General features: G+C 40.8%; 1 protein-coding gene across 1 annotated transcript in view; it reads left to right on the forward strand.

The window, feature by feature from the left end:
* LOC121462140 (disintegrin and metalloproteinase domain-containing protein 5-like) overlaps positions 1 to 27,130 on the forward strand; it is a 39,850-nt gene that overhangs the window by 3,861 nt on the left and 8,859 nt on the right. The window contains exons 4-18 of the mRNA XM_041673556.1: positions 359 to 437; positions 753 to 829; positions 1,559 to 1,736; positions 2,990 to 3,055; positions 4,218 to 4,289; positions 4,473 to 4,630; positions 5,409 to 5,490; positions 7,495 to 7,631; positions 9,337 to 9,523; positions 12,103 to 12,198; positions 16,789 to 16,984; positions 20,598 to 20,688; positions 21,344 to 21,560; positions 25,565 to 25,651; positions 26,570 to 26,684. Coding sequence (XP_041529490.1) covers positions 359 to 437; positions 753 to 829; positions 1,559 to 1,736; positions 2,990 to 3,055; positions 4,218 to 4,289; positions 4,473 to 4,630; positions 5,409 to 5,490; positions 7,495 to 7,631; positions 9,337 to 9,523; positions 12,103 to 12,198; positions 16,789 to 16,984; positions 20,598 to 20,688; positions 21,344 to 21,560; positions 25,565 to 25,651; positions 26,570 to 26,684 — 1,838 coding nt within the window. The remainder of the gene's footprint in view (positions 1 to 358; positions 438 to 752; positions 830 to 1,558; positions 1,737 to 2,989; positions 3,056 to 4,217; positions 4,290 to 4,472; positions 4,631 to 5,408; positions 5,491 to 7,494; positions 7,632 to 9,336; positions 9,524 to 12,102; positions 12,199 to 16,788; positions 16,985 to 20,597; positions 20,689 to 21,343; positions 21,561 to 25,564; positions 25,652 to 26,569; positions 26,685 to 27,130) is intronic.

A 27,130-nucleotide genomic window follows, 5' to 3' on the forward strand; every position in this document is an offset into this window, starting at 1 on the left:
CAAGCTGATTGAATATGAATTTGTGGCAAAACCAAGATAATCATTTAAAATTGATGTTACTCCCACATTCTACTTAGAGATTCAAATATAAAATCTGATGTCAATGAGTGACAGAAACAAAGATTTGAAAGACCCTGGGCGTCGGAGCCTATATTATTTCTTTGAGTTATCTGCTGTTCCAAGCTGCCCATTAATCAGCATGTTAGTTTTTTCGCTATTCAAAAGGCTAATATCAGCGAGAGGAAATATTTAGACAATAGAATATAGCAAGATGACAGGTATTCAATTAATTTTTATGTAAAGACTGTTGCCTTTTACATTTGTTCCATCGGAAGATGTTTTTGGGATTTTTGCATAGATCATATATAACTTCAACTTCAGTGATCTACACATATGACAACTATGATATCCGTCGTTCTCAACCTCTGTCTTTTCTGGTAAGCCTTAAGGTTTCTTTCATACAGATTTGCTATCTGGGTTTTCTTCTTTAAAACAAACCATCTCTAGTAATTACTTTAGTGTTATTTTATACATTCACTGGAATTGTATAACACACTACTTTCTGCTTGATACACGTTGTGTAACACACTACTTACTTTCTGTTTGAGACAAATTTGTTGATAATTGACTTTTAGACCAAAGTATTGAGGTAGGTAAATGATAAATATAAATGACATGTCTTGGGTGTGTATTTAAGAATGAGTTAACCATCTGCTTTCATTTGTACATTTTTTTTTTTTTTTTTTTTTTAGGAAAGTTGCACTTACAATGGATATGTCGCAGGTTTTCCAAACTCTCTTGTGACACTCAGCATTTGCTCAGGACTCAGGTTATATATACTATTTAAAGATATTATCATAGCTAGGTTTCTATTGCTGTGAGAAAGACTATGACCAAAACAACTGGGGAAGGAAAGTATGTTTAATCTTATACTTCTAGTTAACAGTCCATCGCTAAAGTCAGGGCAGGCACTGGGAGCCAGGAACTGAAGCAGAGGCCATGGAGGAATACTGACTTGTTTTCCCTTGACTTGACCAGTTTGCTTTATTATGCAACTCAGGACCACCTGCCCAGGGGTAGCAGCACCCATTGTAGCCTAGACCCTTCACACCCATCATTAATCAAGAAAACACTCTGCAGACTATAGGCAATCTGATGGAGGCCTTTTCTCAATTAGGATCCCCTCTTTTAAAAGATGTCCACGTTTGTGCCAAGTTAACAAAAATGACCAGCACAGGACCCAAGACTAAGGAAGAGTACCTGCAGCCTCAACAGGCTAGTCCAGAAAGCCAATACATAACACACCAGAGAGGACTATTAATTGTTTCGAAGCACACATCCATGCCTATACCTGATCTCTTCCATGTCTGTAATAGGCAGGCGTATGCATTCCTAGTACAGTGATCTAGTTCTGGTATAACCTTGAAGAAAATGCAGGTAAAGTAGGCAAACAAAGTTGACTTTGGCATTAAGAAAATCCTGACCAAACTCTACCATTAGAATATTATAGATTTGGTTGAATCATTTCAGACTTTTCTTTGATTGTTCTAATGTTCAGGGGAACAATACAATTCGAAAATGTCTCCTATGGAATTGAACCTGTGGAAACCATATCGGGATTTGTGCACGTGATCTATGAGATCATAAATGACAACACTGAGATTCCTGTATTAGAAGAAGATCAGAGTTACTATTGGTATAATAATTCACAATTTCAATTCAAAAGGAATGTGAAGGTATGTGTCTATTCTTTCAACTCATTTTATATAGTCTTATGAAATGAAAAATGCTTTTGAAGTACTCTTTATTTTATTTATTTATTTATTAAAGATTTCTGTCTCTTCCCCGCCATCGCCTCCCATTTCCCTCCCCCTCCCCCAATCAAGTCCCCTCCCCTTGAAAGCCCAAAGAGCAATCAGGGTTCCCTGACCTGTGGGAAGTCCAAGGACCTCCCACCTCCATCCAGGTCTAGTAAGGTGAGCATCCAAACTGCCTAGGCTCCCACAAAGCCAGTACGTGCAGTAGGATCAAAAACCCATTGCCATTGTTCTTGAGTTCTCAGTAGTCCTCATTGTCCACTATGTTCAGCGAGTCTGGTTTTATCCCAGGCTTTTTCATACCCAGGCCAGCTGGTCTTGGTGAGTTCCCGATAGAACATCCCCATTGTCTCAGTGTGTGGGTGCACCCCTCGTGGTCCTGAGTTCCTTGCTCATGCTCTCTCTCCTGATTTGAAGTACACTTTAATGTGGTTTTATTTTTTAAATGAAGGTCCTGTGCCATTTTTAATCGCTAGAGGATTTACAGTTGAAATTAGACACGGGTTCAGTAGAAACTTAGGTAATTAATCTCAGAAACAAGGAGATTTGAACTTAGAACTGAAAGCGGCTAAAGTTTTAATCCCCGTGCTTCTAGATCATTAACACAGAATTATTCAGGTCATGTAGATGAAAGTATTAACTCTTTTGTGGCAGTTCAAAAATAGATAATTTCAATGACGTTCATAAGGTAAAATAGAGTAATGACCTTTCCATTAGCAAAGCCCCCTAAACTGGCCTGGCAGTATGCCTGGCTCCAGTAACACCATCAATTGCTAACTTTGGTAGGATTTTTTTCTGAAGTACATGGTTAGCTAAATCAGCTTCCTCATTCCTCACACTTGTTAGCAAAAATATCTTCCTACATGGATAGTTTTAGATTATCAGAGGATCAAGAAAAGCAAGGCTTGGGTTATAAACCTAGAATTTTATTTCGAATATTACAAAATCAAGATTCCTAAGTTCTCATCCAGCTTGAGATGTCTAACTGAAAGTTCTTGCTAACGGCAGCATTTCTGTGCTGGGAGATCCTCTGAATGGCAGCGAAATTTTGTGTTTGAAAACAGCCTTATTACAGTTTGTAGCAGATGTCTTCTATCTTATTTATAAATATAATTTTAACAGAAGATGGCATTTAAAATTTTTTCTCAGGACCCATGTCGTGTGTCTTTCAGAAAACATCATTAATCAAGTTATCCCCACGGTACTTCGAGATGGATATTGTCGTGGATAAGAAGCTGGTGTGTCCTATTCTTTCTATTGCTGTTTGTTTTGACAGTCTCCTAGATGTAAACAGTGTGTTATGACCATATCTGCATCTATCCCCCTGTCTCGTCCTCCCTCCACTTCTGTGACCCCTTTCTTATTATTGAATGTGTGGGCATGTCTTGTCTGACAGTATTATAGCACTTAGAGCCTACAGCTGGGTAAGACTGGAAAAGACTTCTTTGTCACAGGAGCTGACATACTTTCTTCTTACACGGTGGGGGCTAGCTCACGGACAGTGAGCTTTCACTTCGGGTCTAGCTTGATGGCTCTGTGACCTGTATCCAAAGTATGTGGTCTTCATAGCAATAGAATTTTAGTGCCTACTTCGTATGGGCAACCAAGAAAAAGCTGGCAATCGTATGTATGTTTTTGGGAGCCTTTGGCATCAGAGGTATCCAGCATTTGGCACTGGGATTTTTTGTTTCAAAACCTATGCCTTGCTCCTGGGAGCAGTATTATCCTCACTAGCAGGTTACCTCTGTTCACGCTCTTCTAGAATGATAATGCTTAGTTAGTTTATAAACTAGTAGCTTTCTGTATGCTCTTAAAACCATCTTTGGTTTAGGTTGCCTCTCTCCCCTCCTCTTCCCTCCCCTTCCTTTGCCTCCCCTCCCACTCCTGTACCCATTTCAATCTTTCTGTGCCTAGCATTCCTCCCTTATGCTTTCATACCAACCCCCCCACCCCCCGTGCCTCTTCTGTGGTTTCCTCACACATGGTTCCCCTCCTAGTTCCTGTCTTCTGTAGACATGCATCCCAAGACCCATGAGTACTTCTACCACTTTTCCTTATGGCTCTACTGCTACCAGCCATTGTGGTGTTTTGCCTGGCTTCCTCAGCTACTGTGAATGTGGACTGTTGTGTGCAACTGTTGACATGCATCTGTCTGTGGAGACAGTATGGCTGGAGCCATCATGACTCCACCTTGTTCCTGGTCTACAATGTATTGTATGGTGTTAAAATTCATGTTATTGGGTATTTTGAAATAATTATTTGCTTATCATTATTGATTTTATGGGTTTCCATCAGAATGCAGTCTTATTGCTTATTCAGAGGACAACACGTTTGTTTGTTTAAAAGCATGCCCTTGTTACTTTAGATCCATTCATTCTTCAATATTGCTTTTTTTTTCAGTTTGATTACATGGGCTCCGACATTAAAACTGTGATACAGAAAGTTACTCATGTCATCGGCCTTGTCAACACTGTGAGTTTTCAAAAGCAAATTTGTCTATGTAATCTGTAAAACCAGAGATATGGATCTATGCCATATAGTTTGCTGAGCTCTTATTGTGTAACCAAAAGTACCATGTTAAATATGTTTTTAAGTGTTTTGAGGATGTTCAAATTCATATAGAAATTCCTTTATCTTTTTATATTTTCTTTTTAGATGTTCTCCATGTTAGAACTGACGGTTGTAATACATTCCATTGAAATCTGGTCAAATGGAAACAGAATTTCTGTCCCAGAGAGTCCTAAGAGTTTGCTGATGGCATTTTTAAACTGGAAACGAGACCACAAACAGAAGCATGTTTCATACTTACTGGCGTAAGCATATATCCTGTCTCTACTGACATTGAAGGAATAGCTCAAATGACATATTACTTATAAAGATACACATTTGTTTTCTGTATATTGTGTTCTAATTTCTTGGATATCATGACTATAAAAACTGCAAGCTATGAAGGCTTCTCCCTTAGGACTATATGAGGAAAACTGCACACACTTTTCTTAAACAACACAGACCGCCGGAGATGAGAGAGATGGTGGAGTGCTTGCTGGTGGCTGCAGCCACTTTCCTATCAAACAGAACAAAACCTCAAGAATAATGGCAAATTAGAAGTGGGTGAAAAAGAATCAAACCGCTTTGGCTTACAAATGTCTGTGACCTGCTATCAGATCTCGATAGTTCCGTTTCTTACGTAATTAATTAATCACCTAGTTAATATTTTTATTTTTAAATAAAGATCTATTTACTGTTAATGATAAATGAATGACAAGGCCTCAAAAGTGAAGTTTTAGGGATTCCTAGCTAAATAGATACTCAAAGTTTTATTCACACGCATACAGAGTATATGGAATTAAACTGAAAGCTGCCATTACTAGATGATTAGGTCTTACCCTTATATATTCCCAGATAGTTATGAAATTCACAATTAACATTGAAATATTCTTAATATTGAAGCTTTGGGGAAATATATCTAAATTATACAACCCTAAGTGGCATAGAGCTGAGAATATAGTACATGTTTTATAATATTTCATCCTATGAAAATTGCTGACATTACTAACACTGCTTTCCGATATACACCTGTTCATTTTGTAGCTTTGACGAGCATCCTGTTTCTACTGGAGCCCTGTATCCAGGGGAATTGTGCAGAGTGGATTTTGATGTTGCTGTTGCCCTGGTATGCAGTTTTATCCGATTTTCCTTCCCTACTCTTTTTTTCCATGTTTCAAAAATTTCTAAATATCTTATCAGAGGAGAAAATCTTCTATTTATTTATTTAGTCTTCTCTCATACAATACATCCTGATCGTACTTCCCACTGTCCTCTCCTTCCACTCCCCGCTCCCATCTGCCCTAGTTCTATACCCCTATTTCTGTCAGCCCCATTCCCCCCGCCCCAGAAAAGAACAGGCTTCCCAGTGGCATCAACCGAATATGTTATCGCAAGTTAGAATAAGACTAGGTACAAACCCTCACATTAAATTTAGGCAAAGAAAATTTAGGTAGAAGAAAAGGGGTCCCAAGAGCAGGCGAAAGAGTCAGAGACACCCTAATTCCCACTGTCAGGAGTCTCCCCCAAACACCAAGCCAACAACCATAGAATATATGCAGAGGACCTAGCTATGAAGGTCCTGCAGGTTCTGTGATGGCTGAGCCAGTCAGTCTCTGTGAGCCTTCCTGTGCCCTGCTTAGTTGGTTCTGTGGCAGTATTCTCCTGCTGTCTTCCACCCATCTGGCTCCCACAGTTCATCCTCCCCCTTTTCTGCTCTTCTACTCGCTGAGATTGGGAGCGCTTTCAGGGTATGTGTGTCACTTTAATTTCCTTAGTCTGTATTTTGGGGCTCAGTAAGCCCCTGTCTAAGCATTTTGTGTTGGTTATGTGTCAGGAGTAGCATGATTTTCTTGTTTTTTTCTGCTGCATTATTACTGCAAGTGTGACTAAACTTTATGTGTTAGCATTGTGTGTCCCAACAGCACGTCAGAGAATCCGCAGGCTCTCTGAGCAGGAGCGAATGCCTTTTGTAGACCACAGTGACTTCCTTTTCCTTTCTTCTTGCATGGCTGTTCTCTTTCTTGACTGATTGTTCCTGCTAGGTTTTCAGTGCTGTGTGTTGAAGGAAATGGTGGGAGCAGGAATCCCTTCCTTGTATCAACTAGCGGGCAAGCTCTGCTTATGATATTCACAGCCTAAACATGGACACTTTTTGTTGGTTGATATTCAACTCGATCACCTTTATTCTGTCCTCACAGGTACAAACTGGACATCACAGCTAGCAGATACATAAAAATTTATGATTAAATTGAGAACATTTAAACAAATGTGATACTTTAAATGATGTCATAATGTCACTTGAAAAGCATATGTGAGACTGCCCATTTTGTTTTTTACATTTAGCTTGTGGGCAAAAAACATCGTCTGAGGCTGTTGTTGCTTTCAGAATCCCAGCTCAGGGACCTGGCAGCTCTCACTCTGCAGGAAACATGCCTCCAACATGGAGGTCTCTCCAAAAGTCCCCACTCCCCACATAGCCACTGTTTTCTTAATATGGTCAAGATAGAGACTGCACAAAGGCAGTATTTGCACAAGCTATTCATGAATGATTCCCCACTCCCCTAGTGTATTGGATGAATCAGAAGAGGTCAAAACTAGCTTCCTCTCCACAACAGAAGGACATCATAGAGGCCATTAATACTGGGAAATCTGAGTTACTGGGACCCATTGATGAATGCAGATTTGATTATTGAATAGAAGATTAAAGGCACTGTGTCAAAGTTACATCAAAGAAGGCTTAAAAATGAGGCAGTGTTCAGGTGTCACCCTTCCTAAGGCAGCTGTGTGGCTGTCATTTAACAACAATAATAGTACTTGGAAGTCAAACTTCCTCTACTGATCCACCCATGTTTAATGAACCCATTAGCAAGACATTTGTATCACTACTGCAGCTGCATCCATGGAGTTGTCTCAGATATATTAATAAATTGCTTGTCATCAAAACATTTGTATCACTACTGCAGCTGCATCCATAGAGGTGTTTCAGATATATTAATAAATTGATTGTCATCAAAACATTTATATCACTGCTACAGCTGCATCCATGGAGGTGTCTCGAACGTGTTAATAAATCAGTTTTCCTGGCAGTCAGCGTTGCTTTGCTAACTCCTTCCCTTCTGTTCATGTTCAGTACCCCAAAGGCTTATCGTTAGAGTCATACAGTGTCATCGTCGCACAGCTGCTGAGCCTCGGCATGGGCCTCACGTACGACAACACCAACACCTGTCACTGTACAGGAGATGTTTGCCTAATGACGTCCAAGGCAATGTGAGACAACCTGCTTTACTAAGCACACATGTTTCCTCTTGCTTTCAACTGGCTTACCATCCCTGACTTCAAACTCTATGGCTTTCTGTTTCTGTTAACTGAATTAAAGTATTGATTATATACATATATATATGTATATATATACACTATATATTATGTATGCTATATAATACACACACACACATATATTTTGACGAGCTGTTATGCTCTTTTCCTTAGTGAACATGTGGATTTTAAACTCCACCCACTGTGTTGTGTGTCTTGATAGCCTCCACCTGCACTTCTCTTTTCTCTTAGTGTTTATTTTGCTCTTTTTGGTATATAATGCTGCTACAGCATCCTGATGTTCACTATGAAATTTTGATTCATGAGTATATTATGCATTGATCAACTCTGAATGTTGAGCCTCCTCTCAGCTTGACACTTTCTTTTCTGTGATGACATTAAAAGCTGTCCTAACTGTTTTGTGACACTGTCTCAGAGTTGTCCTCCTGCCCCAATAGTTTTGAGATACGGAATGCATTAACGCTAGCTCTAATCACCCTGCCATGCCTGGAAGGCAGAACTTATTTCTTTCATCAGGGCAGACCTTTCTCTCTATTTTCTTCTCCCTGCTCCCCATGGCATCTGGCAGCCACTATTCCACTGCCAACTTTTATAGACTCAAAAATTTAAGTCCTATTTTTCAAAATTTTAAATCCTATTTTTGATGTGACATTTTTCTTCGTGTCCCTGGATCCTCTCACTTAGCTGAATGTCCCCTAGGCCCACCCACATTGTTGCAAACGAGGGGGCTATGTACTTTTTTTATGGCTGAATAGCTGCAAAGACACACATTTGATTTCTCTCCCCATTTTGTGACGAGCATGTGGGTTGATCCTATATTGTGGTATTTGTGAAGGCTGTGGCAGTGAGCATGAGAGCCCAGGTGTCCCTTTGACACTTGCTCCATCTCCTTTGTTTACATACACAGCAGGCATTCTGGATCTCTCTGTAGGGTCACCCCACTTTTGAGATACTGTCATGCAGTAACTACAATAATTTCTATTTCTTTCACAGTAGGTAAGCAATGCTTTAATTGCTTTCTCTGGCTGGTGGTGCCCACTTTCTTGTCTGTTTGATCTTGGGGAGGAGGGAGCCTCTTTGATCTATCTTTTCCTATCAAGTTCTGTAGTTACAAAGTCATGAATCCCACGTCAGTCATGGGGAGGGCAGGCAGATAGAAAATGTCCAGGCCCTATGTGGTCCTTTAGGTCTTGTGTTTCTGTTAACTCGCATCTCAGCTTTGCAGATTTCTTCTCACCTTATTTTATGAATTTTCATGTATACTTGGTGAGGAGAAGCAGAATGATAACACGCGTCCATGGATAAGAGACTTTAGTGTCTATGATGCTGCTGTCTAGGTAGCAGAAGTCGGGAAGGATCCCTGGATCAGTACCTCACATGTACTGAGGGGCCACCTGCACCAGGTTCTACATAAGTACAGTATGTGACAATTTTTTAAAATCGTATCATTAGTTTTCACTTTTTCTTGGTAGATATAAAGAAGTCTGAGAAAATATCTTAGCAATCCAATCACTGTGTTCAAAAGTGCACTTTTCTGTGAAGGATGGCGGGCACTCTTGAAATCTTTGTCAAACATGGCATTATGGGAACTGAAGTACATGGCAGAAGCTTTGACCATGCACACACTGTTATGTTCTAGATATTTTGGGGGCATGAAGAGATTTAGTACCTGCAGCTTGGATGACTTTAAACAGTTGTCCATGGGCAAAGACCTTGGATGTCTCCAGGACTGGCCTATGGAGAGAAAACGTCAACGCAGGCCGAGACGGATCTGTGGCAATGGCGTGTTGGAGGGGAAAGAGCAGTGTGACTGCGGCACTTTGAAGGTTGGTGGTTCCTTTTTTCCTCAACGCATCTCAGTCTCTCATGTGTAAGAAAAGCAGAAAAAACTTTCTCTCTTAGACTACAGAGCTTTTGTGGTGCTTTTAAATGCAAAAATTCCTCTTATGGAACTTTCCAAAAGAGAAAAAAAACTTTATAAAAAGCATATTAAAAAATTACTTAGAACTTCCCAAATCTAGGGGGAAGATTTGTGAACTCTTACATTTTCTCAAATAGTTTGGGCCAGTGGTTCTCAACCTTTCTAATTCTGCTAACTTTTAATACAGCTCCTCATGCTTTGTTGACCCTAACTGTGAAGTAACGAAGATGCTGCTCCATGACTGTAATCTTCTTTCTGTTGTGAGAATCTGTATATTTAAGAATGGAAACAAGTAGTGTGAAATCTGACATATCACTCACCAGAGGGGGCATGACCCACAGGTTGAGAACCACGAAGCAGCGGCCATTGGATGGTTTTATCCTAATAAGGTCTCCATCCACACTGTCAAAAGTGGAAAGAAATTTTAAAGCCGATGACATACAAAGGGACAAGAGTGAGGCTTTACATGAATTCTTCAGTAGCCTTTCGGAACCAGAGAGAGTGGGATTGTCTATCTGAAGCCCTGAGAGAAATCAGGAAGAAGAAGCTTGTGTTCAGGAAGTCTGTCTTTCAGAAATAAGGAAGTAAAGTCTGAGACAAGTAGAAGCAGAGGAAGCTCATCCCTACAATGCCTTTCATAGAATCTTAGCAGAATTCTCCAGCCATAAATAATAACCAGCTGTATTTTGACAGCAGGATATTCCCTCTGAGTTAAGAACACATACATACTTCAAGTGAAAGGGTCAAAAGACGCAAGAATGAGGAGCAGTAATGACACATACCTCTAAAAGAAGTCCAAGTCCAAAGGTTTGTCATGATAAACTCAAGCTAAATCATTGAGAAGGTTTTAATGGCTGTAGGCATGCATTTATTTAACATTGGAGCGACTACATACGCAGAACACATTGAAGAAGATATGAAGGTAGAAACATATAAACCGGCAGAAGGAGACTTCAGTTTTTGCTTTCAGTGGTCAAAAACCCATCCAGGAAGTAAATAATGAAGTAGTTTTCTCAGACTTCACTTTAGACCAAATACACAACACACACAACACATGCACACACACCTTCCTATTTAGTGGCAGTAGGATATACATCCTTATCTTGTGTATGTGAACCAACTATAATATTAAACTATAACAGCACTGTCCCAATATAAATATGGAAAAATCACAAACAGATGAAAAGTAAGCACTTGCCTCAGAGTAACTAATGAGTCAATGGAGAAATAGATAAAAAAGAAAATAATAAACTATCTTGAGGTGAATAAGAGCTGAAACCAAAACCTCTCAAAATCTCTATGTGGCAGCAAAAGCAGTTCCGAGAGGGCACTTTATAGCAAGAAATATCTACATTAAGAAGAAGAAAAAAATGGGTGTTGCTTTTGCCTTCTTGCTTTCGTCCTTTGCTGGCGAGAGCATCAACACAGCTGTTGCCACTGCTGCATCAGCACCCAGCTTCAACATGGACTGAAGGAGGTTAGCACTCTAAGAGTCCCTCAGGCTGCCAGCCCCCACCTGGAAGGGCTGAGGACAAGTGACTCAGTTGTGGGAGTTGGTGGCATATCCGACACTCTCCACTGGACATCCGATGACCAGTTTTCTCTCCCTGAGAGCAGCGTTGTCCTTGGCATACACTTTTGTTTGCCATCGGATACCGTGCAGCTTTGAGACTCAGCTGTGATTTGCTAGCCCTTTCCCGGCTAAACGTTTCTTTTCACCGTTGGGCTATTAACAGCTGCTAACTCGTATTCATCAAGCCGGCCCTCTTCAATACTGCCCTTGAGACAATTAACAAATATATGAATAGACCTTTGGCTGTGGCACTTTTTGCTAAACAGCTTCCTGTATGTACTCGGGGGTGACCTCGTCAGGTGACAAATGAACCTAACTGAATACAGAGGAGAGAGTTATGACAGGGTCGGGCAGTTGACAGTGTTTCCCCAAGAGTTTAAGCGTGGGCATCAGTAACTTCAGGGGCACAGTTCAGAGTAAGGCAATATAAAATCCAATGCCTTTCGGAAGTACATTGTAACAGGAACACGAATAAATATTAGTCTGATAAGTCAGGCTTTATTTCAGGGGTGTAGCAGTTTGATATTTAACAAGCAGTCTTATTGATTACAATGGGCTCTGTGTCTGAGGACCACTAGGGATGCTCAATGTTGGGATTTACACATGAACAGTAGCGATGGACGAGGCTTGACGTAAACTCCAGAATATAGAACTGTTTAAGGAGAGTGGCTGTTAACAAGAGATCAAGTAGCATTCTCCCCTGGGTGCTTTCATGGTAGGTCTTCTTGAACTGCACTACACAGGGAGAAAATGTCTCTGCAAACTGCTGAATGAGAGATTATTTCCAGGAGAATATATTTATTGAAACTATACATGTAAGAAAAACTGTGTGATTTTCAGGGTCAGGTGCGCAGCTTTGTTTGATGCTGCATGACCAGACAGAGATGAGTAAGACTTTCATTTCCTTGCAGAACTGTACACACCGAGCGTGCTGTGACCCCATGTCATGCCGATTAAAGCCCAAGGCTATATGTGGCTCTGGAGAATGTTGTAGGCAAGACTGCACGGTAAGAGGAAAACCCACCTTTGATAACAGCCCAGCAACCACTCTCTTGAAATAAAATACATAGTTCAAAGAGAGGAAAGCATCAGTATCTCTCTTAGCTGACAATTCAGTGATACTCTGTATCCATTCCCCACTTGGAGTCCATTCAGTAATCTATCACTTCCTCTGCTCTCTTGGGTATCATTTCTTAGCTTCCTTCTCTCCTAACTTGGCTTTCTGAAGTGTTTTTCTCTGGTGGCCAACGTGTCTGTCTGATCACGTGTGGCTCTGCCAGGTTTTCTCACCCATATTTTCTTTCTTTTTTTTTTTTTTGTTTTTTTTTGGTTTTTCGAGACAGGGTTTCTCTGTGGTTTTGGAGCCTGTCCTGGAACTAGCTCTTGTAGACCAGGCTGGTCTCGAACTCACAGAGATCCGCCTGCCTCTGTCTCCCGAGTGCTGGGATTAAAGGCGTGCGCCACCACCGCCCGGCTCTTTTTTTTTTTTAAATGTTTATTTATTATGTATACAATATTCTATCTGTGTGTATGCCTGCAGGCCAGAAGAGGGCACCAGACCTCTTTACAGATGGTTGTGAGCCACCATATGGTTGCTGGGAATTGAACTCAGGACCTTTGGAAGAGCAGGCAATGCTCTTAACCTCTGAGCCATCTCTCCAGCCCCCTCACCCATATTTTCTGTGTGTAGCTTATGTGAGGTCAAGAAGTTAGATGGGTTTCTTGTGCCCACTGAAGTTGCTTTACTGTCTTCTGGGAACAGCCTTTGCTCGACCGCACTCAGCTAATGTGGCAGTTGTCCTCTTCCTCAGTGTGTAAACTGTTTAAAGAGAGCTCCATTCATGTTTACATCCTAAGAAAAGAATACTGGGCAAAGTAAACAGCAGAAACTCAAAGACCGAGGCAGTGATGCTCTTGTCATTCACTGAGTATGGGATTGTATTAGTCACGGTTACTAGAGGAACAGTAACACACACACACACACACATGCACACACACACACAACGCACATGCACACACACACAGTGTTGGCTAGTTTTATTCCAACTTGACACAAGCTGGAGTTAATCTGAAAGGAGGGAACCTCAATTGAGAAACTGCCTCCATCAGATCTGACTGTAGGGCATTTTCTTCTTAGTGATTGATGTGGAAGACCCCATTGGGTCCAGGTTCCAGACTACTGTGACTTTAAGTAAAACAAACATCTATAATTCCTCCACCCCCCCCAAAAAAACCTACAAACCTTTCCTATAGGACAAGAAGGTAGTTATATGATACTAAGGAGACAATTCATCAAGGGGGCATAAAGTTGATAGTACATATGCATCCAACCCTAGAGCACCCAGATACAAAAATGATGTCAACGGGTATGAACGGAAAGACAGACCTACTCAAATGGTCAAATCCCATTGCCCAGATGGTGCGTAAGACGGGTTTGCTCACGACACCCTCCATGTCAGAAAAGCAGCCCTCCACTCATCGAGTGCTCTGATAACAATAGAGTCCAAATGTCACGGCAGAGCTTGCCTCTGTTCTGGGATCTCAGCCAGGAAAAACCACGGCAAGACTGGAGAGGTGAAATCCATACATTTAGGGGTCTGGGTCTTGTCAAACCAGCTCTGGAACTCAATGGAGGTCAGTTCTGCTTCCACACAGAGACTAGCAGCATCTCCTTTGGGAAGCTGGAGAGAGTATAGTAAGTGCTCTCAGATGCTCTGTGTATAGAAGTTACGCCTTGTCCGCAGCAGCGCTACCATTATGAACCATTATGAACGCAGTAAACATTCTCATTTGGGGCAACAAAGGATAAGGCTTTTGTCTTGTTAAAATTGTTTGCTAACTAACTTTTTTTTTTTTGAGACAGGGTTTCTCTGTGTTGCTTTGGAGCTTGTCCTGGAACTAGCTCTTGTAGACCAGGCTGACCTCAAACTCACAGAGATCCACCTGCCTCTGCCTCCTGAGTGCTGGATTAAAGGCGTGTGCCACCACCACCCAGCCCATTTATCATTTTCTTACTACATCAGTCCTTGAAATAACTCTCAATTGTGGATTTGCCTACTTTTTATTGCAGATTTTTAGTATTAATTTCACGTGTTTTGACGTTCTGTTACTTGCTGCATCAATGTTCACACTGTTGTTATTATTGCATTGTTGTTGTTATGATTGTAATGCATTAATGAACAGCTCTCTTAATAATTTCAAAATAATTCTCATATATAACAATATCCCTTATTCTGAGATCTGCCTTTCCTGATATCATCACTTCCAATTTTTATCACTAAAGCTAGCATTATATATTAGCAGAGTACATTGGGCATTATTATTTACATTGGGCATTTATGTATTTTATTTCAAATTTTCTTTATATAAACAGTCCCTTTTAAGTAGCATTCAGTAGGATCTTACTTTTTATGCAGCAGCCTGGCTGGCTGCTTATTATATAGCTGCATTTAGATTAATAGGTTGATTCAAATATAACATTTGGGTATTTGTTTGCCTTGCTTCCAACTTGGAGTATGTGTGTTCATGGCTGTACATGCAAGTGTGTGTGTGTGTGTGTGGTATATGGGTATAGTGTATGTGCATGTGTGTGTTGTTTAGGTTTTCAGTTCACAGAGGGTTTCAGATTTTGAAAGTCTAAAACAGGCTTTATTTTGCTTTTTATTGGGGACCGTGTTTATGTGACACAGATTATGTGTCTGTGGGGGTGGCCAGAGGCTGGCAGGATCGTCTTTGATTTCTCTCTGTCTTATTTTCTTAACCTGTGCCCTGTTGATCTCATTAGGTTGGCTGGTCAATGAGCTCCACAGGTCTCTACTTCCCCAGAACAGGGGTTACAAACATAGGCTGCTAATTCCAGACTTTTAAATGGGTGCTTGGATGAAAACTCAGGTCAGCAAGCTTGATGGACAAGTTCTTGACTGACTGAGACACTTCCCATCCGCTTGATCTTTATTTGTTTGAAACCATATTTTCGCTTGCTATACTGAAATATAACATTTTTATTTGTCATGAATTCAAGTTGTTGCTATTCTATTTTCTTGCTTGTGCTATCTCTAATGACAACGTTGCGATTATTCTTACTTTTTGCTATTCTACACATGTCTTCTACCTTCCACCTGAAGGTTTATCTTTGTCATTGGTTTTGAGCAATTTGGTGATAGTGTGTATCAGTATGGTTTTCTTTATGCGTCTTCTGCTCGGGGTTTGTTGAACTTGGCTTTTATTATATTTGGGGAACATTCAACTGCTTTGTTGTCAAGTATTTGCTTCAGTCTTTACGTCTTTGTGGTCTCCTTTGAGAATGTCACACACATGCCACTGGACATGGGAAGACATCTCATGGATGGCTGATTCTCTGCCAACTTTTAAAGAACTGACTTTCTGTTTCATTTGTAATGGCTTCCACTGCCATGCCTTCAGCTTTACTGGTCCTATCCAGTGTACTTATCATCTGAGAATTTTTAAAAGTTTGAATTTTAGAATTCTTTGCTGTCCCTCTCAGATTCTAACTCACTTTACCATTTCCTTTTAGACATTACAAAACAAACAAACAAAACCAGATGCGATGAAATAGTCTAGAAAAATCAACTTTGTAGAAACTTCTGTCTCATGTGCATATTGAGTTTTCCTTTATTAGAAATCACCTCTTCAGGCTGGAGTGATGACTCAGTGGTCAAGAGCACTGGCTCCTTACGCAGAAGATTCAAGTTTGATTCCCAGCACCCACATGGCAGCCTAAAACTATGTGTAACTCCAGCCTCAGGGAGCCTGATGTGTCTTCTGCACTCTGAATGCACCAGAGAGGCACATGGTGCACATATGTACCTACAGGAAAAATAGTCACACACATAAAATCGTAAAATAAATAAATCCTTTAAAAATGGACACAACAGCTGGGCAGTGGTGGCACACGCCTTTAATCCCAGCACTCTGGAGGCAGAGGCAGGCAGATCTCTGTTACTACGAGGGCAGCCTGGTCTACAAGAGCTAGTTCCAGGATGTCTAGGACTGTTACATGGAGAAACCCTGTCTTAAAAACCAAAAAAAAAAAAAAGATAATAATAAGGTAATAAAATTAGTTGTCCTTGCTATACCTGAAGGGAACTTTTGATTGAACCAACCATGTCCACACACGCTCAGAGGTGTAGGAACAAATCTTCCTGAGCCTGGGATGGGCATAACTCACCCCTACTCCACTGAAGCTACGAAAATATTTTTTGATAGATACATTCAGGTTGACCTGGGTCCTTGTTACATTGTCTTATGGGAGGCCTTTGGTAAGGGAATTTTGACACAAGTTTCACTCACAAGTATCCAAACTTTTGTTTTGTTTTGTTTTTGGTGTTTCGAGACAGGGTTTCTCTCTGTAGCCCTGGCTGTCCTGGAACTTGCTCTGTAGACCAGGCTGCCCTCGTAGTCACAGAGATCCGCCTGCCTCTGCCTCTTGAATACTGGGATTAAAGGCATGCACCACCATTGCCTAGTGAGATTTTTCTTTTTGATCTTGGCAACTTAAAAAAAAAATGGAAACCGAAATTTGAGAGAGAAAGAGAAAGAGAACATTCCTGGAAGTAATTTTTTATGTTCTCTTCTAGATAAAACCAATCAATACACCGTGTAGAAAATCAACTGGAGAATGCGACTTTCCTGAGTATTGTAATGGGAACCTTTCTTACTGTGGGCGTGACACATACTTGCGTGATGGGGAATATTGTGACTCGGGTCAAGCCTTCTGCTTCAATGGATTGTGCCGGACTACTGACAAGCAATGTATTAAGCTTCTTGGAAAAGGTAAGGGCCATAATGCTCCTCTAAAATCTGATTATCCCAACACCAAAGTTCAGCTCTATAGGACAAAAGTATGGCATCTATTACTGGCCAAAGTCTTGCTTGGTAATCATTAATTTGAAAGGAAACTCATTTTCTTATGTCTAAAAGACAGCAGAAAGGATCCCTGAACTTACATTGACTTCCTGTTTGTGAGAGGAAGAATGTACAAGCAGAAACACAGGTTCCACAATATTATATTGTATTTGTAGTCATAGGGTTTAGTTTAAGTTTTAAAGGAAGCTTGGTTTCCAGTAGAGGAAAGTGAGGGGCTTCAAGAGCTTGCTGATGATCAAGGGGGAGTTGACAACTCAGTTCCTTACTTGAGTATTGGGTCACTCGCTGCGTGGAAAAATAGTGTCTGAATGGACGAAGTTCATGTTAGCTGAGAACAAGGACTTTCCGTTTGAATTGTCCCTTTAGACAAGAGACAGTAAAGGCATGACTTAAAAAACTCAACATATTCCCCCAAAGTATTTGTCTCTGGCCAAAATGTGGCGGGGAGGTGATAGAAAGAATGACCTGGGACTCGGTCACAGAGGTCAGCCTGGTTGGCCATAGATCTGTCTGTTTCTCCTTTTCATTTTACCATAACTGGAATTACATGCTCAGATTTTTACTTGGGTTCCAGAGATTCAAACTCTAGGCCTCAGATGTGTGAGAGAAGTCCATTACTGACTGAGTCATCTCCCAGCCAATAGCATCACTGATTTTTTTTTCATTTTTTTTTTATTGAGAAAAGGAAAAAAAAAGTTTCCGCCTCCTCCCAGCCTCCCATTTCCCTCCCCCTCCTCCCACCTTTCTCCCCCTCCCCCCACTCTTCTCCCCCTCCCTCTCTAGTCCAAAGAGCAGTCAGGGTTCCCTGCCCTGTGGAAAGTCCAAGGTCCTCCCCACTCCGTCCATGTCTAGGAAGGTGAACATCCCAAACTGGCTAGGCTCCCACAAAGCCAGAACATGAAGTAGGATCAAAACCCCGTGCCATTGTCCTTAGCTTCTCATCAACCCTCATTGTTCGCCATGTTCAGAGAGTCCGGTTTTATCCCATGGTTTTTCAGTCACAGTCCAGCTGGCCTTGGTGAGCTCCCAATAGATCAGCCCCACTGTCTCAGTGGGTGGGTGCACCCCTCGTGGTCCTGACTTCCTTGCTCATCTTCTCCCTCCTTCCGCTCCTCATTGGGACCTTGGGAGCTCAGTCCAGTGCTCCAGTGTGGGTCTCTGTCTCTATCTCCATCCATCACCAGATGAAGGTTCTATGGTGATATGCAAGATATTCGTCAGTATTGCTATAGGCTAGGGTCATTTCAGGTTCCCTATCCTCAGCTGCCCAAGGAACTAACTGGGGACATCGCCTTGGGCTCCTGGGAGCCACTCTAGGTTCAAGTCTCTTGCCAACCCCAAGGTGGCTCCCTTAACTAAGTCTTCCTTGAATTCAATGAAAATAAAGAAACAACATACTCAAACTTATGGGACACTATGAAAGCAGTCCTAAGAGGAAAGTTCATAGCACTAAGTGCCCACTTAAAGAAAACAGAGAAAGCACATATTGGAGACTTAACAGCCCACCTGAAAGCTCTAGAAAAAAAAGAAGCAGACTCACCTAGGAGGAGTAGAAGACTGGAAATAATCAAATTGAGGGCTGAAATCAACAAAATAGAAACACAGAAAACAATCCAAAGAGTCAATGAAACAAAAAGCTGGTTCCTGGAGAAAACCAACAAGACTGATAAACCCCTATTCAAACTAATCAAACGGCAGAGAGAGAATATGCAAATTAATAAGATCAGAAATGAAAAGGGGGACATAACCACAGACACAGAGGAAATTCAGAGAATCATTAGATCTTACTACAAAAGCCTGTATGCCACAAAACTGGAAAATGTAAAAGAAATGGACACTTTTTTAGATAAATACCATATACCAAAGTTACACCAGGACCAGGTGAACAATCTAAATAGACCTGTTAGTCGCGAAGAATTAGAAGCTGTTATCAAAAACCTCCCTACCAAAAAAGCCCAGGACCAGATGGTTTCAATGCAGAATTCTACCAGAACTTCCAAGAAGATCTAATACCTATACTCCTTAATGTATTTCACAATATAGAAACAGAAGAGTCATTACCAAATTCCTTTTATGAAGCTACAGTTACTCTGATACCAAAACCACACAAAGACTCAACCAGGAAAGAGAATTACAGGCCAATCTCACTCATGAACATCGACGCAAAAATCCTCAACAAAATACTGGCAAACCGAATCCAAGAACACATTAGAAAAAATTATCCATTATGATCAAGTAGGCTTCATCCCAGAGATGCAGGGCTGGTGCAACATATGAAAATCTATCAATGTAATCCATCATATAAATAAACTGAAAGAAAAAAACCATATGATCATTTCATTAGATGCTGAAAAAGCATTTGACAAAATTCAACATCCCTTTATGATAAAAGTATTGGAGAGATTAGGGATACAAGGGTCATACCTAAATATAATAAAAGCTATATACAGCAAGCTGACAGCTAACATCAAACTAAACGGAGAGAAACTCAAAGCCATCCCACTAAACTCAGGAACACGACAAGGCTGTCCACTCTCGCCATACCTCTTCAATATAGTGCTTGAAGTTCTAGCAATAGCAATAAGACAACATAAGGGGATCAAGGGGATTCGAATTGGAAAGGAAGAAGTGAAACTTTTGGTATTTGCAGATGATATGATAGTGTACATAAGCGACCCCCAAAACTCCACCAAAGAACTTTTTTTTTTTGTTTTTTTTTTTTTTTTTTGTTTTTTTGTTTTTCGAGTCAGGGTTTCTCTGTGGTTTTGGAGCCTGTCCTGGAACTAGCTCTTGTAGACCAGGCTGGTCTCGAACTCACAGAGATCCGCCTGCCTCTGCCTCCCGAGTGCTGGGATTAAAGGCGTGCGCCACCACCGCCCGGCTCCACCAAAGAACTTTTACAGCTGATAAACACCTTTAGTAATGTGGCAGGATACAAGATCAACTCCAAAAAATCAGTCGCCCTCTTATACACAAAGGATATGGAAGCAGAGAGGGAAATCAGAGAAGCTTTACCTTTCACAATAGCCACAAACAGCATAAAATATCTTGGGGTAACTCTAACCAAGGAAGTGAAAGATCTATTTGACAAGAACTTTTTTTTTTTGAAACATGATAAAGACACTTGGGAAGGCTTTTAGCGGAGCTCAGGGTGAAGGGTGTTGCTGTGGCTTGCATCAGTGAAGAAGTGGGCCCCACAACAATAACTCCACCTGACTGATATGACATCATTCTGACAGCACTACTATGAGACTGGTTTTGGGGTACCAGCTTCAGAAATGGTGTACCTTCTTATAATGTTCTGGCCAGAACTCCAAATAAGAATTTCAGAAAAACAATATCAAATACTCAGAGACCATTTACAATTTTACAAAACAGCGATCTTGAAACTTTACCATCATTTTACCTTTATAGGATGATGCTAAGAAGTCACATTGCAGCTTCCAGTCTGCCTCTGTGGGTCCAGGAGTGTGAGCTGAACTCTCAAATCCATCTCACTTCTCTTTGTCTTTATCTTTAGGTGTGAGAGGTGCTCCCTTCTGGTGTCATGAAGAGTTGAATTCCAGAGGTGATCGATTTGGCAACTGTATTTCTCATCATTGTAAATTTGAGTATGTGTTTAGAAAATTATACTTTTACCTAGAGTGCAGATTCTCAAATACTAGAATGTGTTCTGTGGGAACCACTGTGGGGGACTTTGTCAGATTTCCTTTGGCCCGTGATCTCAACTGAATGGTTGTTGTCTCTTGCCATGGAACATTTGTCCAGGGCCAATAATGCTAAAGCTCCAGTGACCTTGGAAACAGCTTTTGTATATAGCTTTGAGGAGCTATCCATTGTGTTAAGTATTTCACGTGTATCTTTATGGTAAACATGATATACCTCACAAAATGTATCTAACAAAAGTTATCTTGTTTTACCTACTAAAAAACGTATAATCAATGGTCATTAAAAATCCAAATTCCAGTAGCTAGAACAAAGCATAAAAAAGCTGTCATGATGATTATTTTTTAATAATCATGATTATAAAAATGATTCAACCTGGATTTAATTTAGTAAGACATTATTTTTAATTTAGATGTATACTAAGTTAAAGAAGAGTAAATTCTAGTTTCACATTGTATAGCGAGCTAGACAGAAAGAAAACGTTCAGAGAAGGTCGGGCTGCATTGCTGGTTTTCCTAGTGTGGACCCTTAATTGCTAGCCTGTGATAACAACTACTTATGTCAATAAATGCTAAGAGACCTTTCCCATTATGCTTCCAGAGATGTTCTGTGTGGGAAGTTAGTCTGTACATGGCCATTCAAGAGGATAGTGAAGCTCGTCAATATCTCTACGGTTTATACGCACGTACAAAATGACGTATGTGTATCTTTCTATAAAGGCGGGAGGATACCTAAGAGCACATCAACAACATATAGCACTGTTGAAGACAGAGACGAAACCTTTGTAGAAGACGGCACTATCTGTGGCCCTGACATGGTAATTTGAGATACTTTAAACTGATTTAAAAATTATTTTGTAGTCATATTTGTCTTGACACTATGTCAAGCACTGTCTTTTCTACAATTTCTTCATTGTGATAAAATGCTCATAGCTCATAACAAAGGTTCCCCTCTTAAAAGATGTGTGTAATTTAGTGGTACTAGGTTCACTCCCAGTATTGAGTAGCTACCACACCACTGTGCATCTTTGTAGCCTTTTTCTCTTGTAGAACTGAAACTCTGCCTATGGGATTGCTCTTTGTTCCCCTCTGTAGTCTCTGGAACACTCTTTCTGTGCTCTGTGATCACTATAGATATGACACAGAAGTGAATGATCTACTTTACTTAGCTGAGATCCTCAGGGACCATCCATCATGTAGCAGAAATTACAAGTTCTATCTTTTTCAAGCTGTGTACTATTTCACCATTTGGATATCTTACGTATTGTTATTCATTCTTCAGCTCGTGACTATTTTCATACTTTAGCTACTGTAAATGATGTTATAGGACCCAAAATGTTCATAATCCTACTTTTAGTTCTTTTGAGCATATTCTTAGAAGTAGAGTTGTTGGTTTGTAAGGTAACTGTTTTCAGTATTTTGAATAACTACTATAGATACTGTTATCCATAATGGTTAGAGCATTTTGTATTCTTACCAACATTTTAAATAGTGTATGTGTGATAATTATTAGTATTGGCTTCAATTTGACAGCATCTAGAATCACCTCAAAAACAAGCCTTTGATAGATTTGTAAAGTGTCCCTATTAGGTGATTGAGATAGGAAGACACACCCTGAATACGGGTGAGACCATTTCATAAGTTGGGATTCCAGACTGAGCACTCTCATTTTTTTTTCCTCTTGCTTCCTCTCTCTACCCTGCCTTTCTCTCTTTCTTGAAAATGAATGCAGTGTGACCGACTGCCTCCTGTTGCTGGGTTATCTCTACCTTGATGGACTGTATTAATGGGTCGGGCTCAACAGGTACATTCCTGAGAAGGGGAGTGTGGACTGAGGAAAGAAATAGGCATAGAAAGAGACAGCAGAGTCCGGAGGACTTCCAGTGACTACTGTGACAAAAGCCCCAAGTTTATTACTCACAGTCCTTACGCACCCCAAACAAAAGGGGAGGGCACAAGGCTCCCGTGGTACAAAGAGCAAGCAAGTGTAATTACATCTTTACATCTCAAAGCACTAGGTAGCCATGCCCTACGTTAAACATCCTTAGATTCTGAACATGAGAGGAACTGTATGATGCCACTTTCCCGGTTCATTTTCCTTAGCATGATGATACTTTGAGTTCCATCCATGTTTCTGCAAACACCACACTTTGGTTCTCCTTGACAACCAAATAAAATGTTCCATTGTGTACATGTACCATGTTTTCTTCCATTCATCTATTGGCGGACATATAGGTTTGGTTCTTGTGGTGGTTTGAATATAATGTCTTCCCATAGTCTCAAGCATCGAATGCTTGGTCCGCCAATAGCTGATGATGTCTGGGGAGGCGGAGGAGATAAGGCCTTACTGCAGGAAATATGGCACTGACGGTGGCCTTTGAGAGCTTAAAGACATGGCATTTTCTGGTTTGTGCTCTCTGTTTCCTGCTTGTGGTGTATTATGTAGGCTCTCAGCTTAGTCCGGTCATCATGCCTGCCTACTGCCATGCTTCCTCACCATGATGGTGATAGACACTCATCTCCCTCGAATTGTGAATCCAAAAAAACCAAACCCAAATAAAACTTTTTTTTTAAAGTTACCTTGGTTATGGCATTTTACCACAGCAATAGGAAGGTGACACATAGACCATCCTGAACTCTTGTGGAGACGGAAGAAGCTGTAAGCAAAGACGTACAAGCGTCTCAACATTAGGGTGACTTGGAATTCTTCAGAAACAGACCTAGGAGTATTGGAATCTGCAAAGAACTCCAGAAGTTTAATACCAAAACCCTAAATTATCAGAACAATAAATGGGCTAATGAATTACATAGATGGCTCTCAAAAGAAGAAATAAAAATGACCAGTAAATATCTGAAAGTCTTCAATTTATGTTTTAGTTGGGGTTTCTTTTGCTGTGGTGAAATACCATAGCATCAACTTAGAGCAAAAGGGTTTGCTTGGCTAGTATATCACAGTCCTTTGAGGAAAGTCACGGAAGCTCCTCAGACAGGGAGGAATGTGGAGGTGGGAGTTGATGCAGAGACAATGGAGGAGTGCTGTTTACTGCTGGCTTCCCATTCTTGCTTTCCTACAGAATCCAGGACCACCAATGTAGGGGTGACTCCACCCACAATGGGCAAGGCCTTCTTACATCAACCACTAATATAGAGAATGGCCCACAGGCTTGTGCACAGGCTGATCTTATGGGGGCTTTTTCTCATTTGGGGATTGGACCTGTCTTGGGTGTCTTTTTTTTTCCTCTCCATTTCACCAAAGTTTCTTGGAGTCTAGAAATAGCTTATATTTAATGCTACCTAATTTGAATATATTGCTAAGAACTGCTTTCTGGCTTTGCTTTAGTATTTTTATATTTTTTCTTTTAAACAGATATTGCTTTGTATTTTGGTTTTGCCATCAGGCAAATGACATCACAAAATCAGTTAGAAAATGCTCTGCTCTTTCCACTTGCAGAAAAATTGGAAAGAGAGCTGGCAGTGCTTCCTAACTATTTGTCAGAATCCACTGTGAAGCCAGGGCCACGGACATGGATTTTCTCCATAGAGATCTATGTGGTTACTGATTCAGAATCCTTACTGCTCCTGGTTCTTTCTGACCTGTTTGTGTGTGTTCCTTGTATAGTCACATTAGGCCCTTTTGGTCACTCGTGACAATATTCCTGAGGAAAATAGCTTCCAGGGAGAAGGATTTTTTTTCCTTGTCGTCTCGTGAGTGTAGAGCTGTAGCCTGACTTTCCTGGATCACAGATACATTGGCCCTTGTGTGCTGATCCTAAGGAAATGCTTCTGAAAAAATGTTTTTGAGAAGACCCCTCTTTTGCATCCTATGTTTAGGGTCTCTCCTTTTCGAATGAATTTGGATTTTCACAAGATCCAAAATGTTGAAGGGTTGGGTCTTTCCTTCGGGAAAGCGTTCCTGCTGTACCAGTTTAGAGCACATGTCTACTTAAGGATGCTAATCTTGAAGAATGGCCTTTGTTCCCTCAGCACCACCTTTGTCTCCAACATCAGATCCACACCTCCCCTGACAAACATCATGGTTCCCAGCTCTGCTTGTTGCTCTCGCGCACTTTAACCAGGGCACAGTGACAGTAACTATAACAGCCTGAATGCCCTTGCCTTTTATGGCCCCTACCAAACAAATGAGTTGGTGCTCTACAGTTTAGCTTCATTTGAGTGATAACAGACAGGATGCTGCTGGACTCTGCCAGGCCATCACAGGAACAGCCCGATCCCTAGCAATAGTATCTGCCATCTTCTAAAGCGTATGTGCCAGGTCCCTGCTGCCTGTGTTCCTCTCAGCAGGCTGACCTTCCAAATCCCTAGCACAATGGTCGTTTGGGTTTTTCTAGCTTCAAACTCTGTCTTCCCTGTGAATCACTTCCAAAGGCCTCCAGACAGCTTGAGCTCAGCAATGATCGCACTTCTGACAGCAAGTGTATGTGCTCGTTAGTTTTGTGTAATACCTCATCAAACAGAGGGTCTGTCTGTGAACTTTCACTCACTGCAGGACACAAAGGCTCCCCCCACTTGGGATCAAAACTGAGATCATCTCCTTCTGGTGCTTTATCTTTCTGATAGAACTTAAGATCGGCGGCTTGAAAGTCAGACTCAAAAGTCCTTGCATAATTTGCAGTCTGTAGGCACAAAACTCATTTTAGTATATAAGAATTACCTTTTTCTTGGCTATAGTCTCAGAGATTTGAATCCCAACTATAGGTAATATAAGTTTTGGTTTTCCTAAATATGTCTTGTGCTTTTTCTACGCTCTCAATTTCATGATTTGACTGCCTTTATTGTTTATCTTTTCACTGCTTTGCTTTAGTACTGTAAGGAGGCAGTGTGCAGAGAATTGAGATTTGTCGCAAATTTTAACACTTGCAATGCTACTAGAGATTGCAATAACCATGGGGTGAGTATTTATTTCAGCAATATGGCTTTGGCAATCTAATAAGCAAGACATTAAAACTGACTTGGATTTGTTTTGCTATTTTTATTCTGTATGGTGTCATTGATTATATTTACCATATTTATTATGTTATATATTATATCTATTATATCATATTATATCATATATAATGTAAAAATATACTCCATATGTAATATAAATGTAATGTATTTTATTTATAGGTGTATTTACAAATTTATAAGTGCTTTATAAATCATTTATATAATTTATATTTTATTTATATTATATAAAATGTATATTTATATATTATTTATATTTATCATGTACAGGAGGAAGGGCAGGAGGATAGGCAGGGGGATGGACAGGAGGATGGACAGGGGGATGGACAGGGGGATGGACAGGGGGATGGACAGGGGGATGGTCAGGGGGATGGTCAGGGGGATGGACAGGGGGATGGTCAGGGGGATGGACAGGGGGATGGACAGGGGGATGGACAGGGGGATGGACAGGGGGATGGTCAGTGGGATGGACAGGGGAATGGACAGGAGGATATCCATCCTTGTGTAGCCACAGAGCTATTCAACCCTCTGCTTATAGAGACAAGGCAGGAAGAGGAAACGAATGGTTTTAGAAAATCATTGCTGGCCTTACAAGATTCTGGGGTTCCCCGTGGAGCTAGCAGGTATTAGTGACAATTAATTGGAAGCTATTGGTAGTTGTGATACTTAGGTATGTTTTTGGAGAAGTTGAAAAAAATTAAAAAAAAAAGAAATAGCTGACTTGGTGATAGGAACTTGGATGTACCCTCTAACCTATGGACAACTACGAGAGAAAATTTGGTGAGTTACTACTGTATTTAAACTATGTTTCCTGGAATGCAGTGTTTTGTGGCACTCAATTGCTGTTTTGGAACTTTTTCAGTTTTGTAACAATTTTCACCATTGCCACTGTGAGGAAGGGTATAACCCTCCTCACTGTGAAGAAATGAGAGGACAGTTTGGAAGCATTGACGATGGACATGCGTTTCATATTGAAGGTTAGCAGCCCTAACATCTTATTGACTAAATGGAGTATGCAAGAGGATACAGTAAAGGTTCACATCCTCATTATATAGTAACTAATGTAGCAAATGGGGCTTTTCATACAATTTAAAAACATGGACTGTACAGTTTCTCAGATTCTTTCCCTTTCAGGACTGACACTGCAGGAGAAAGTGTGCCCAATGTCAGCAATTTTCATGTGAAACTCATTTATCTCATATAATTTGGATAGCTGATTTCAGCTGTCGGCCTTGCATTGTCTCCAGAAGGCCTACTTTGGAACAGCATCAGTGTCTTTCAATCTTCTAGGCTGCCTTTTCTTCCAGTTGACTGAAAAACTGGCTGACTTTCTCCCACTGTACAGGTAATAGGGATTTCCTATTTGAGATCTCCACTGTGCTGTGCCCGAGCAGTATCTTGAGGTGTCACAAGAATGGATGGG

The sequence above is a fragment of the Microtus oregoni genome, unplaced genomic scaffold (genome assembly GCF_018167655.1).
Source record: "Microtus oregoni isolate MIOR12 unplaced genomic scaffold, Mior012 000024F_ref0000369, whole genome shotgun sequence".
NCBI lineage: Eukaryota > Metazoa > Chordata > Mammalia > Rodentia > Cricetidae > Microtus > Microtus oregoni.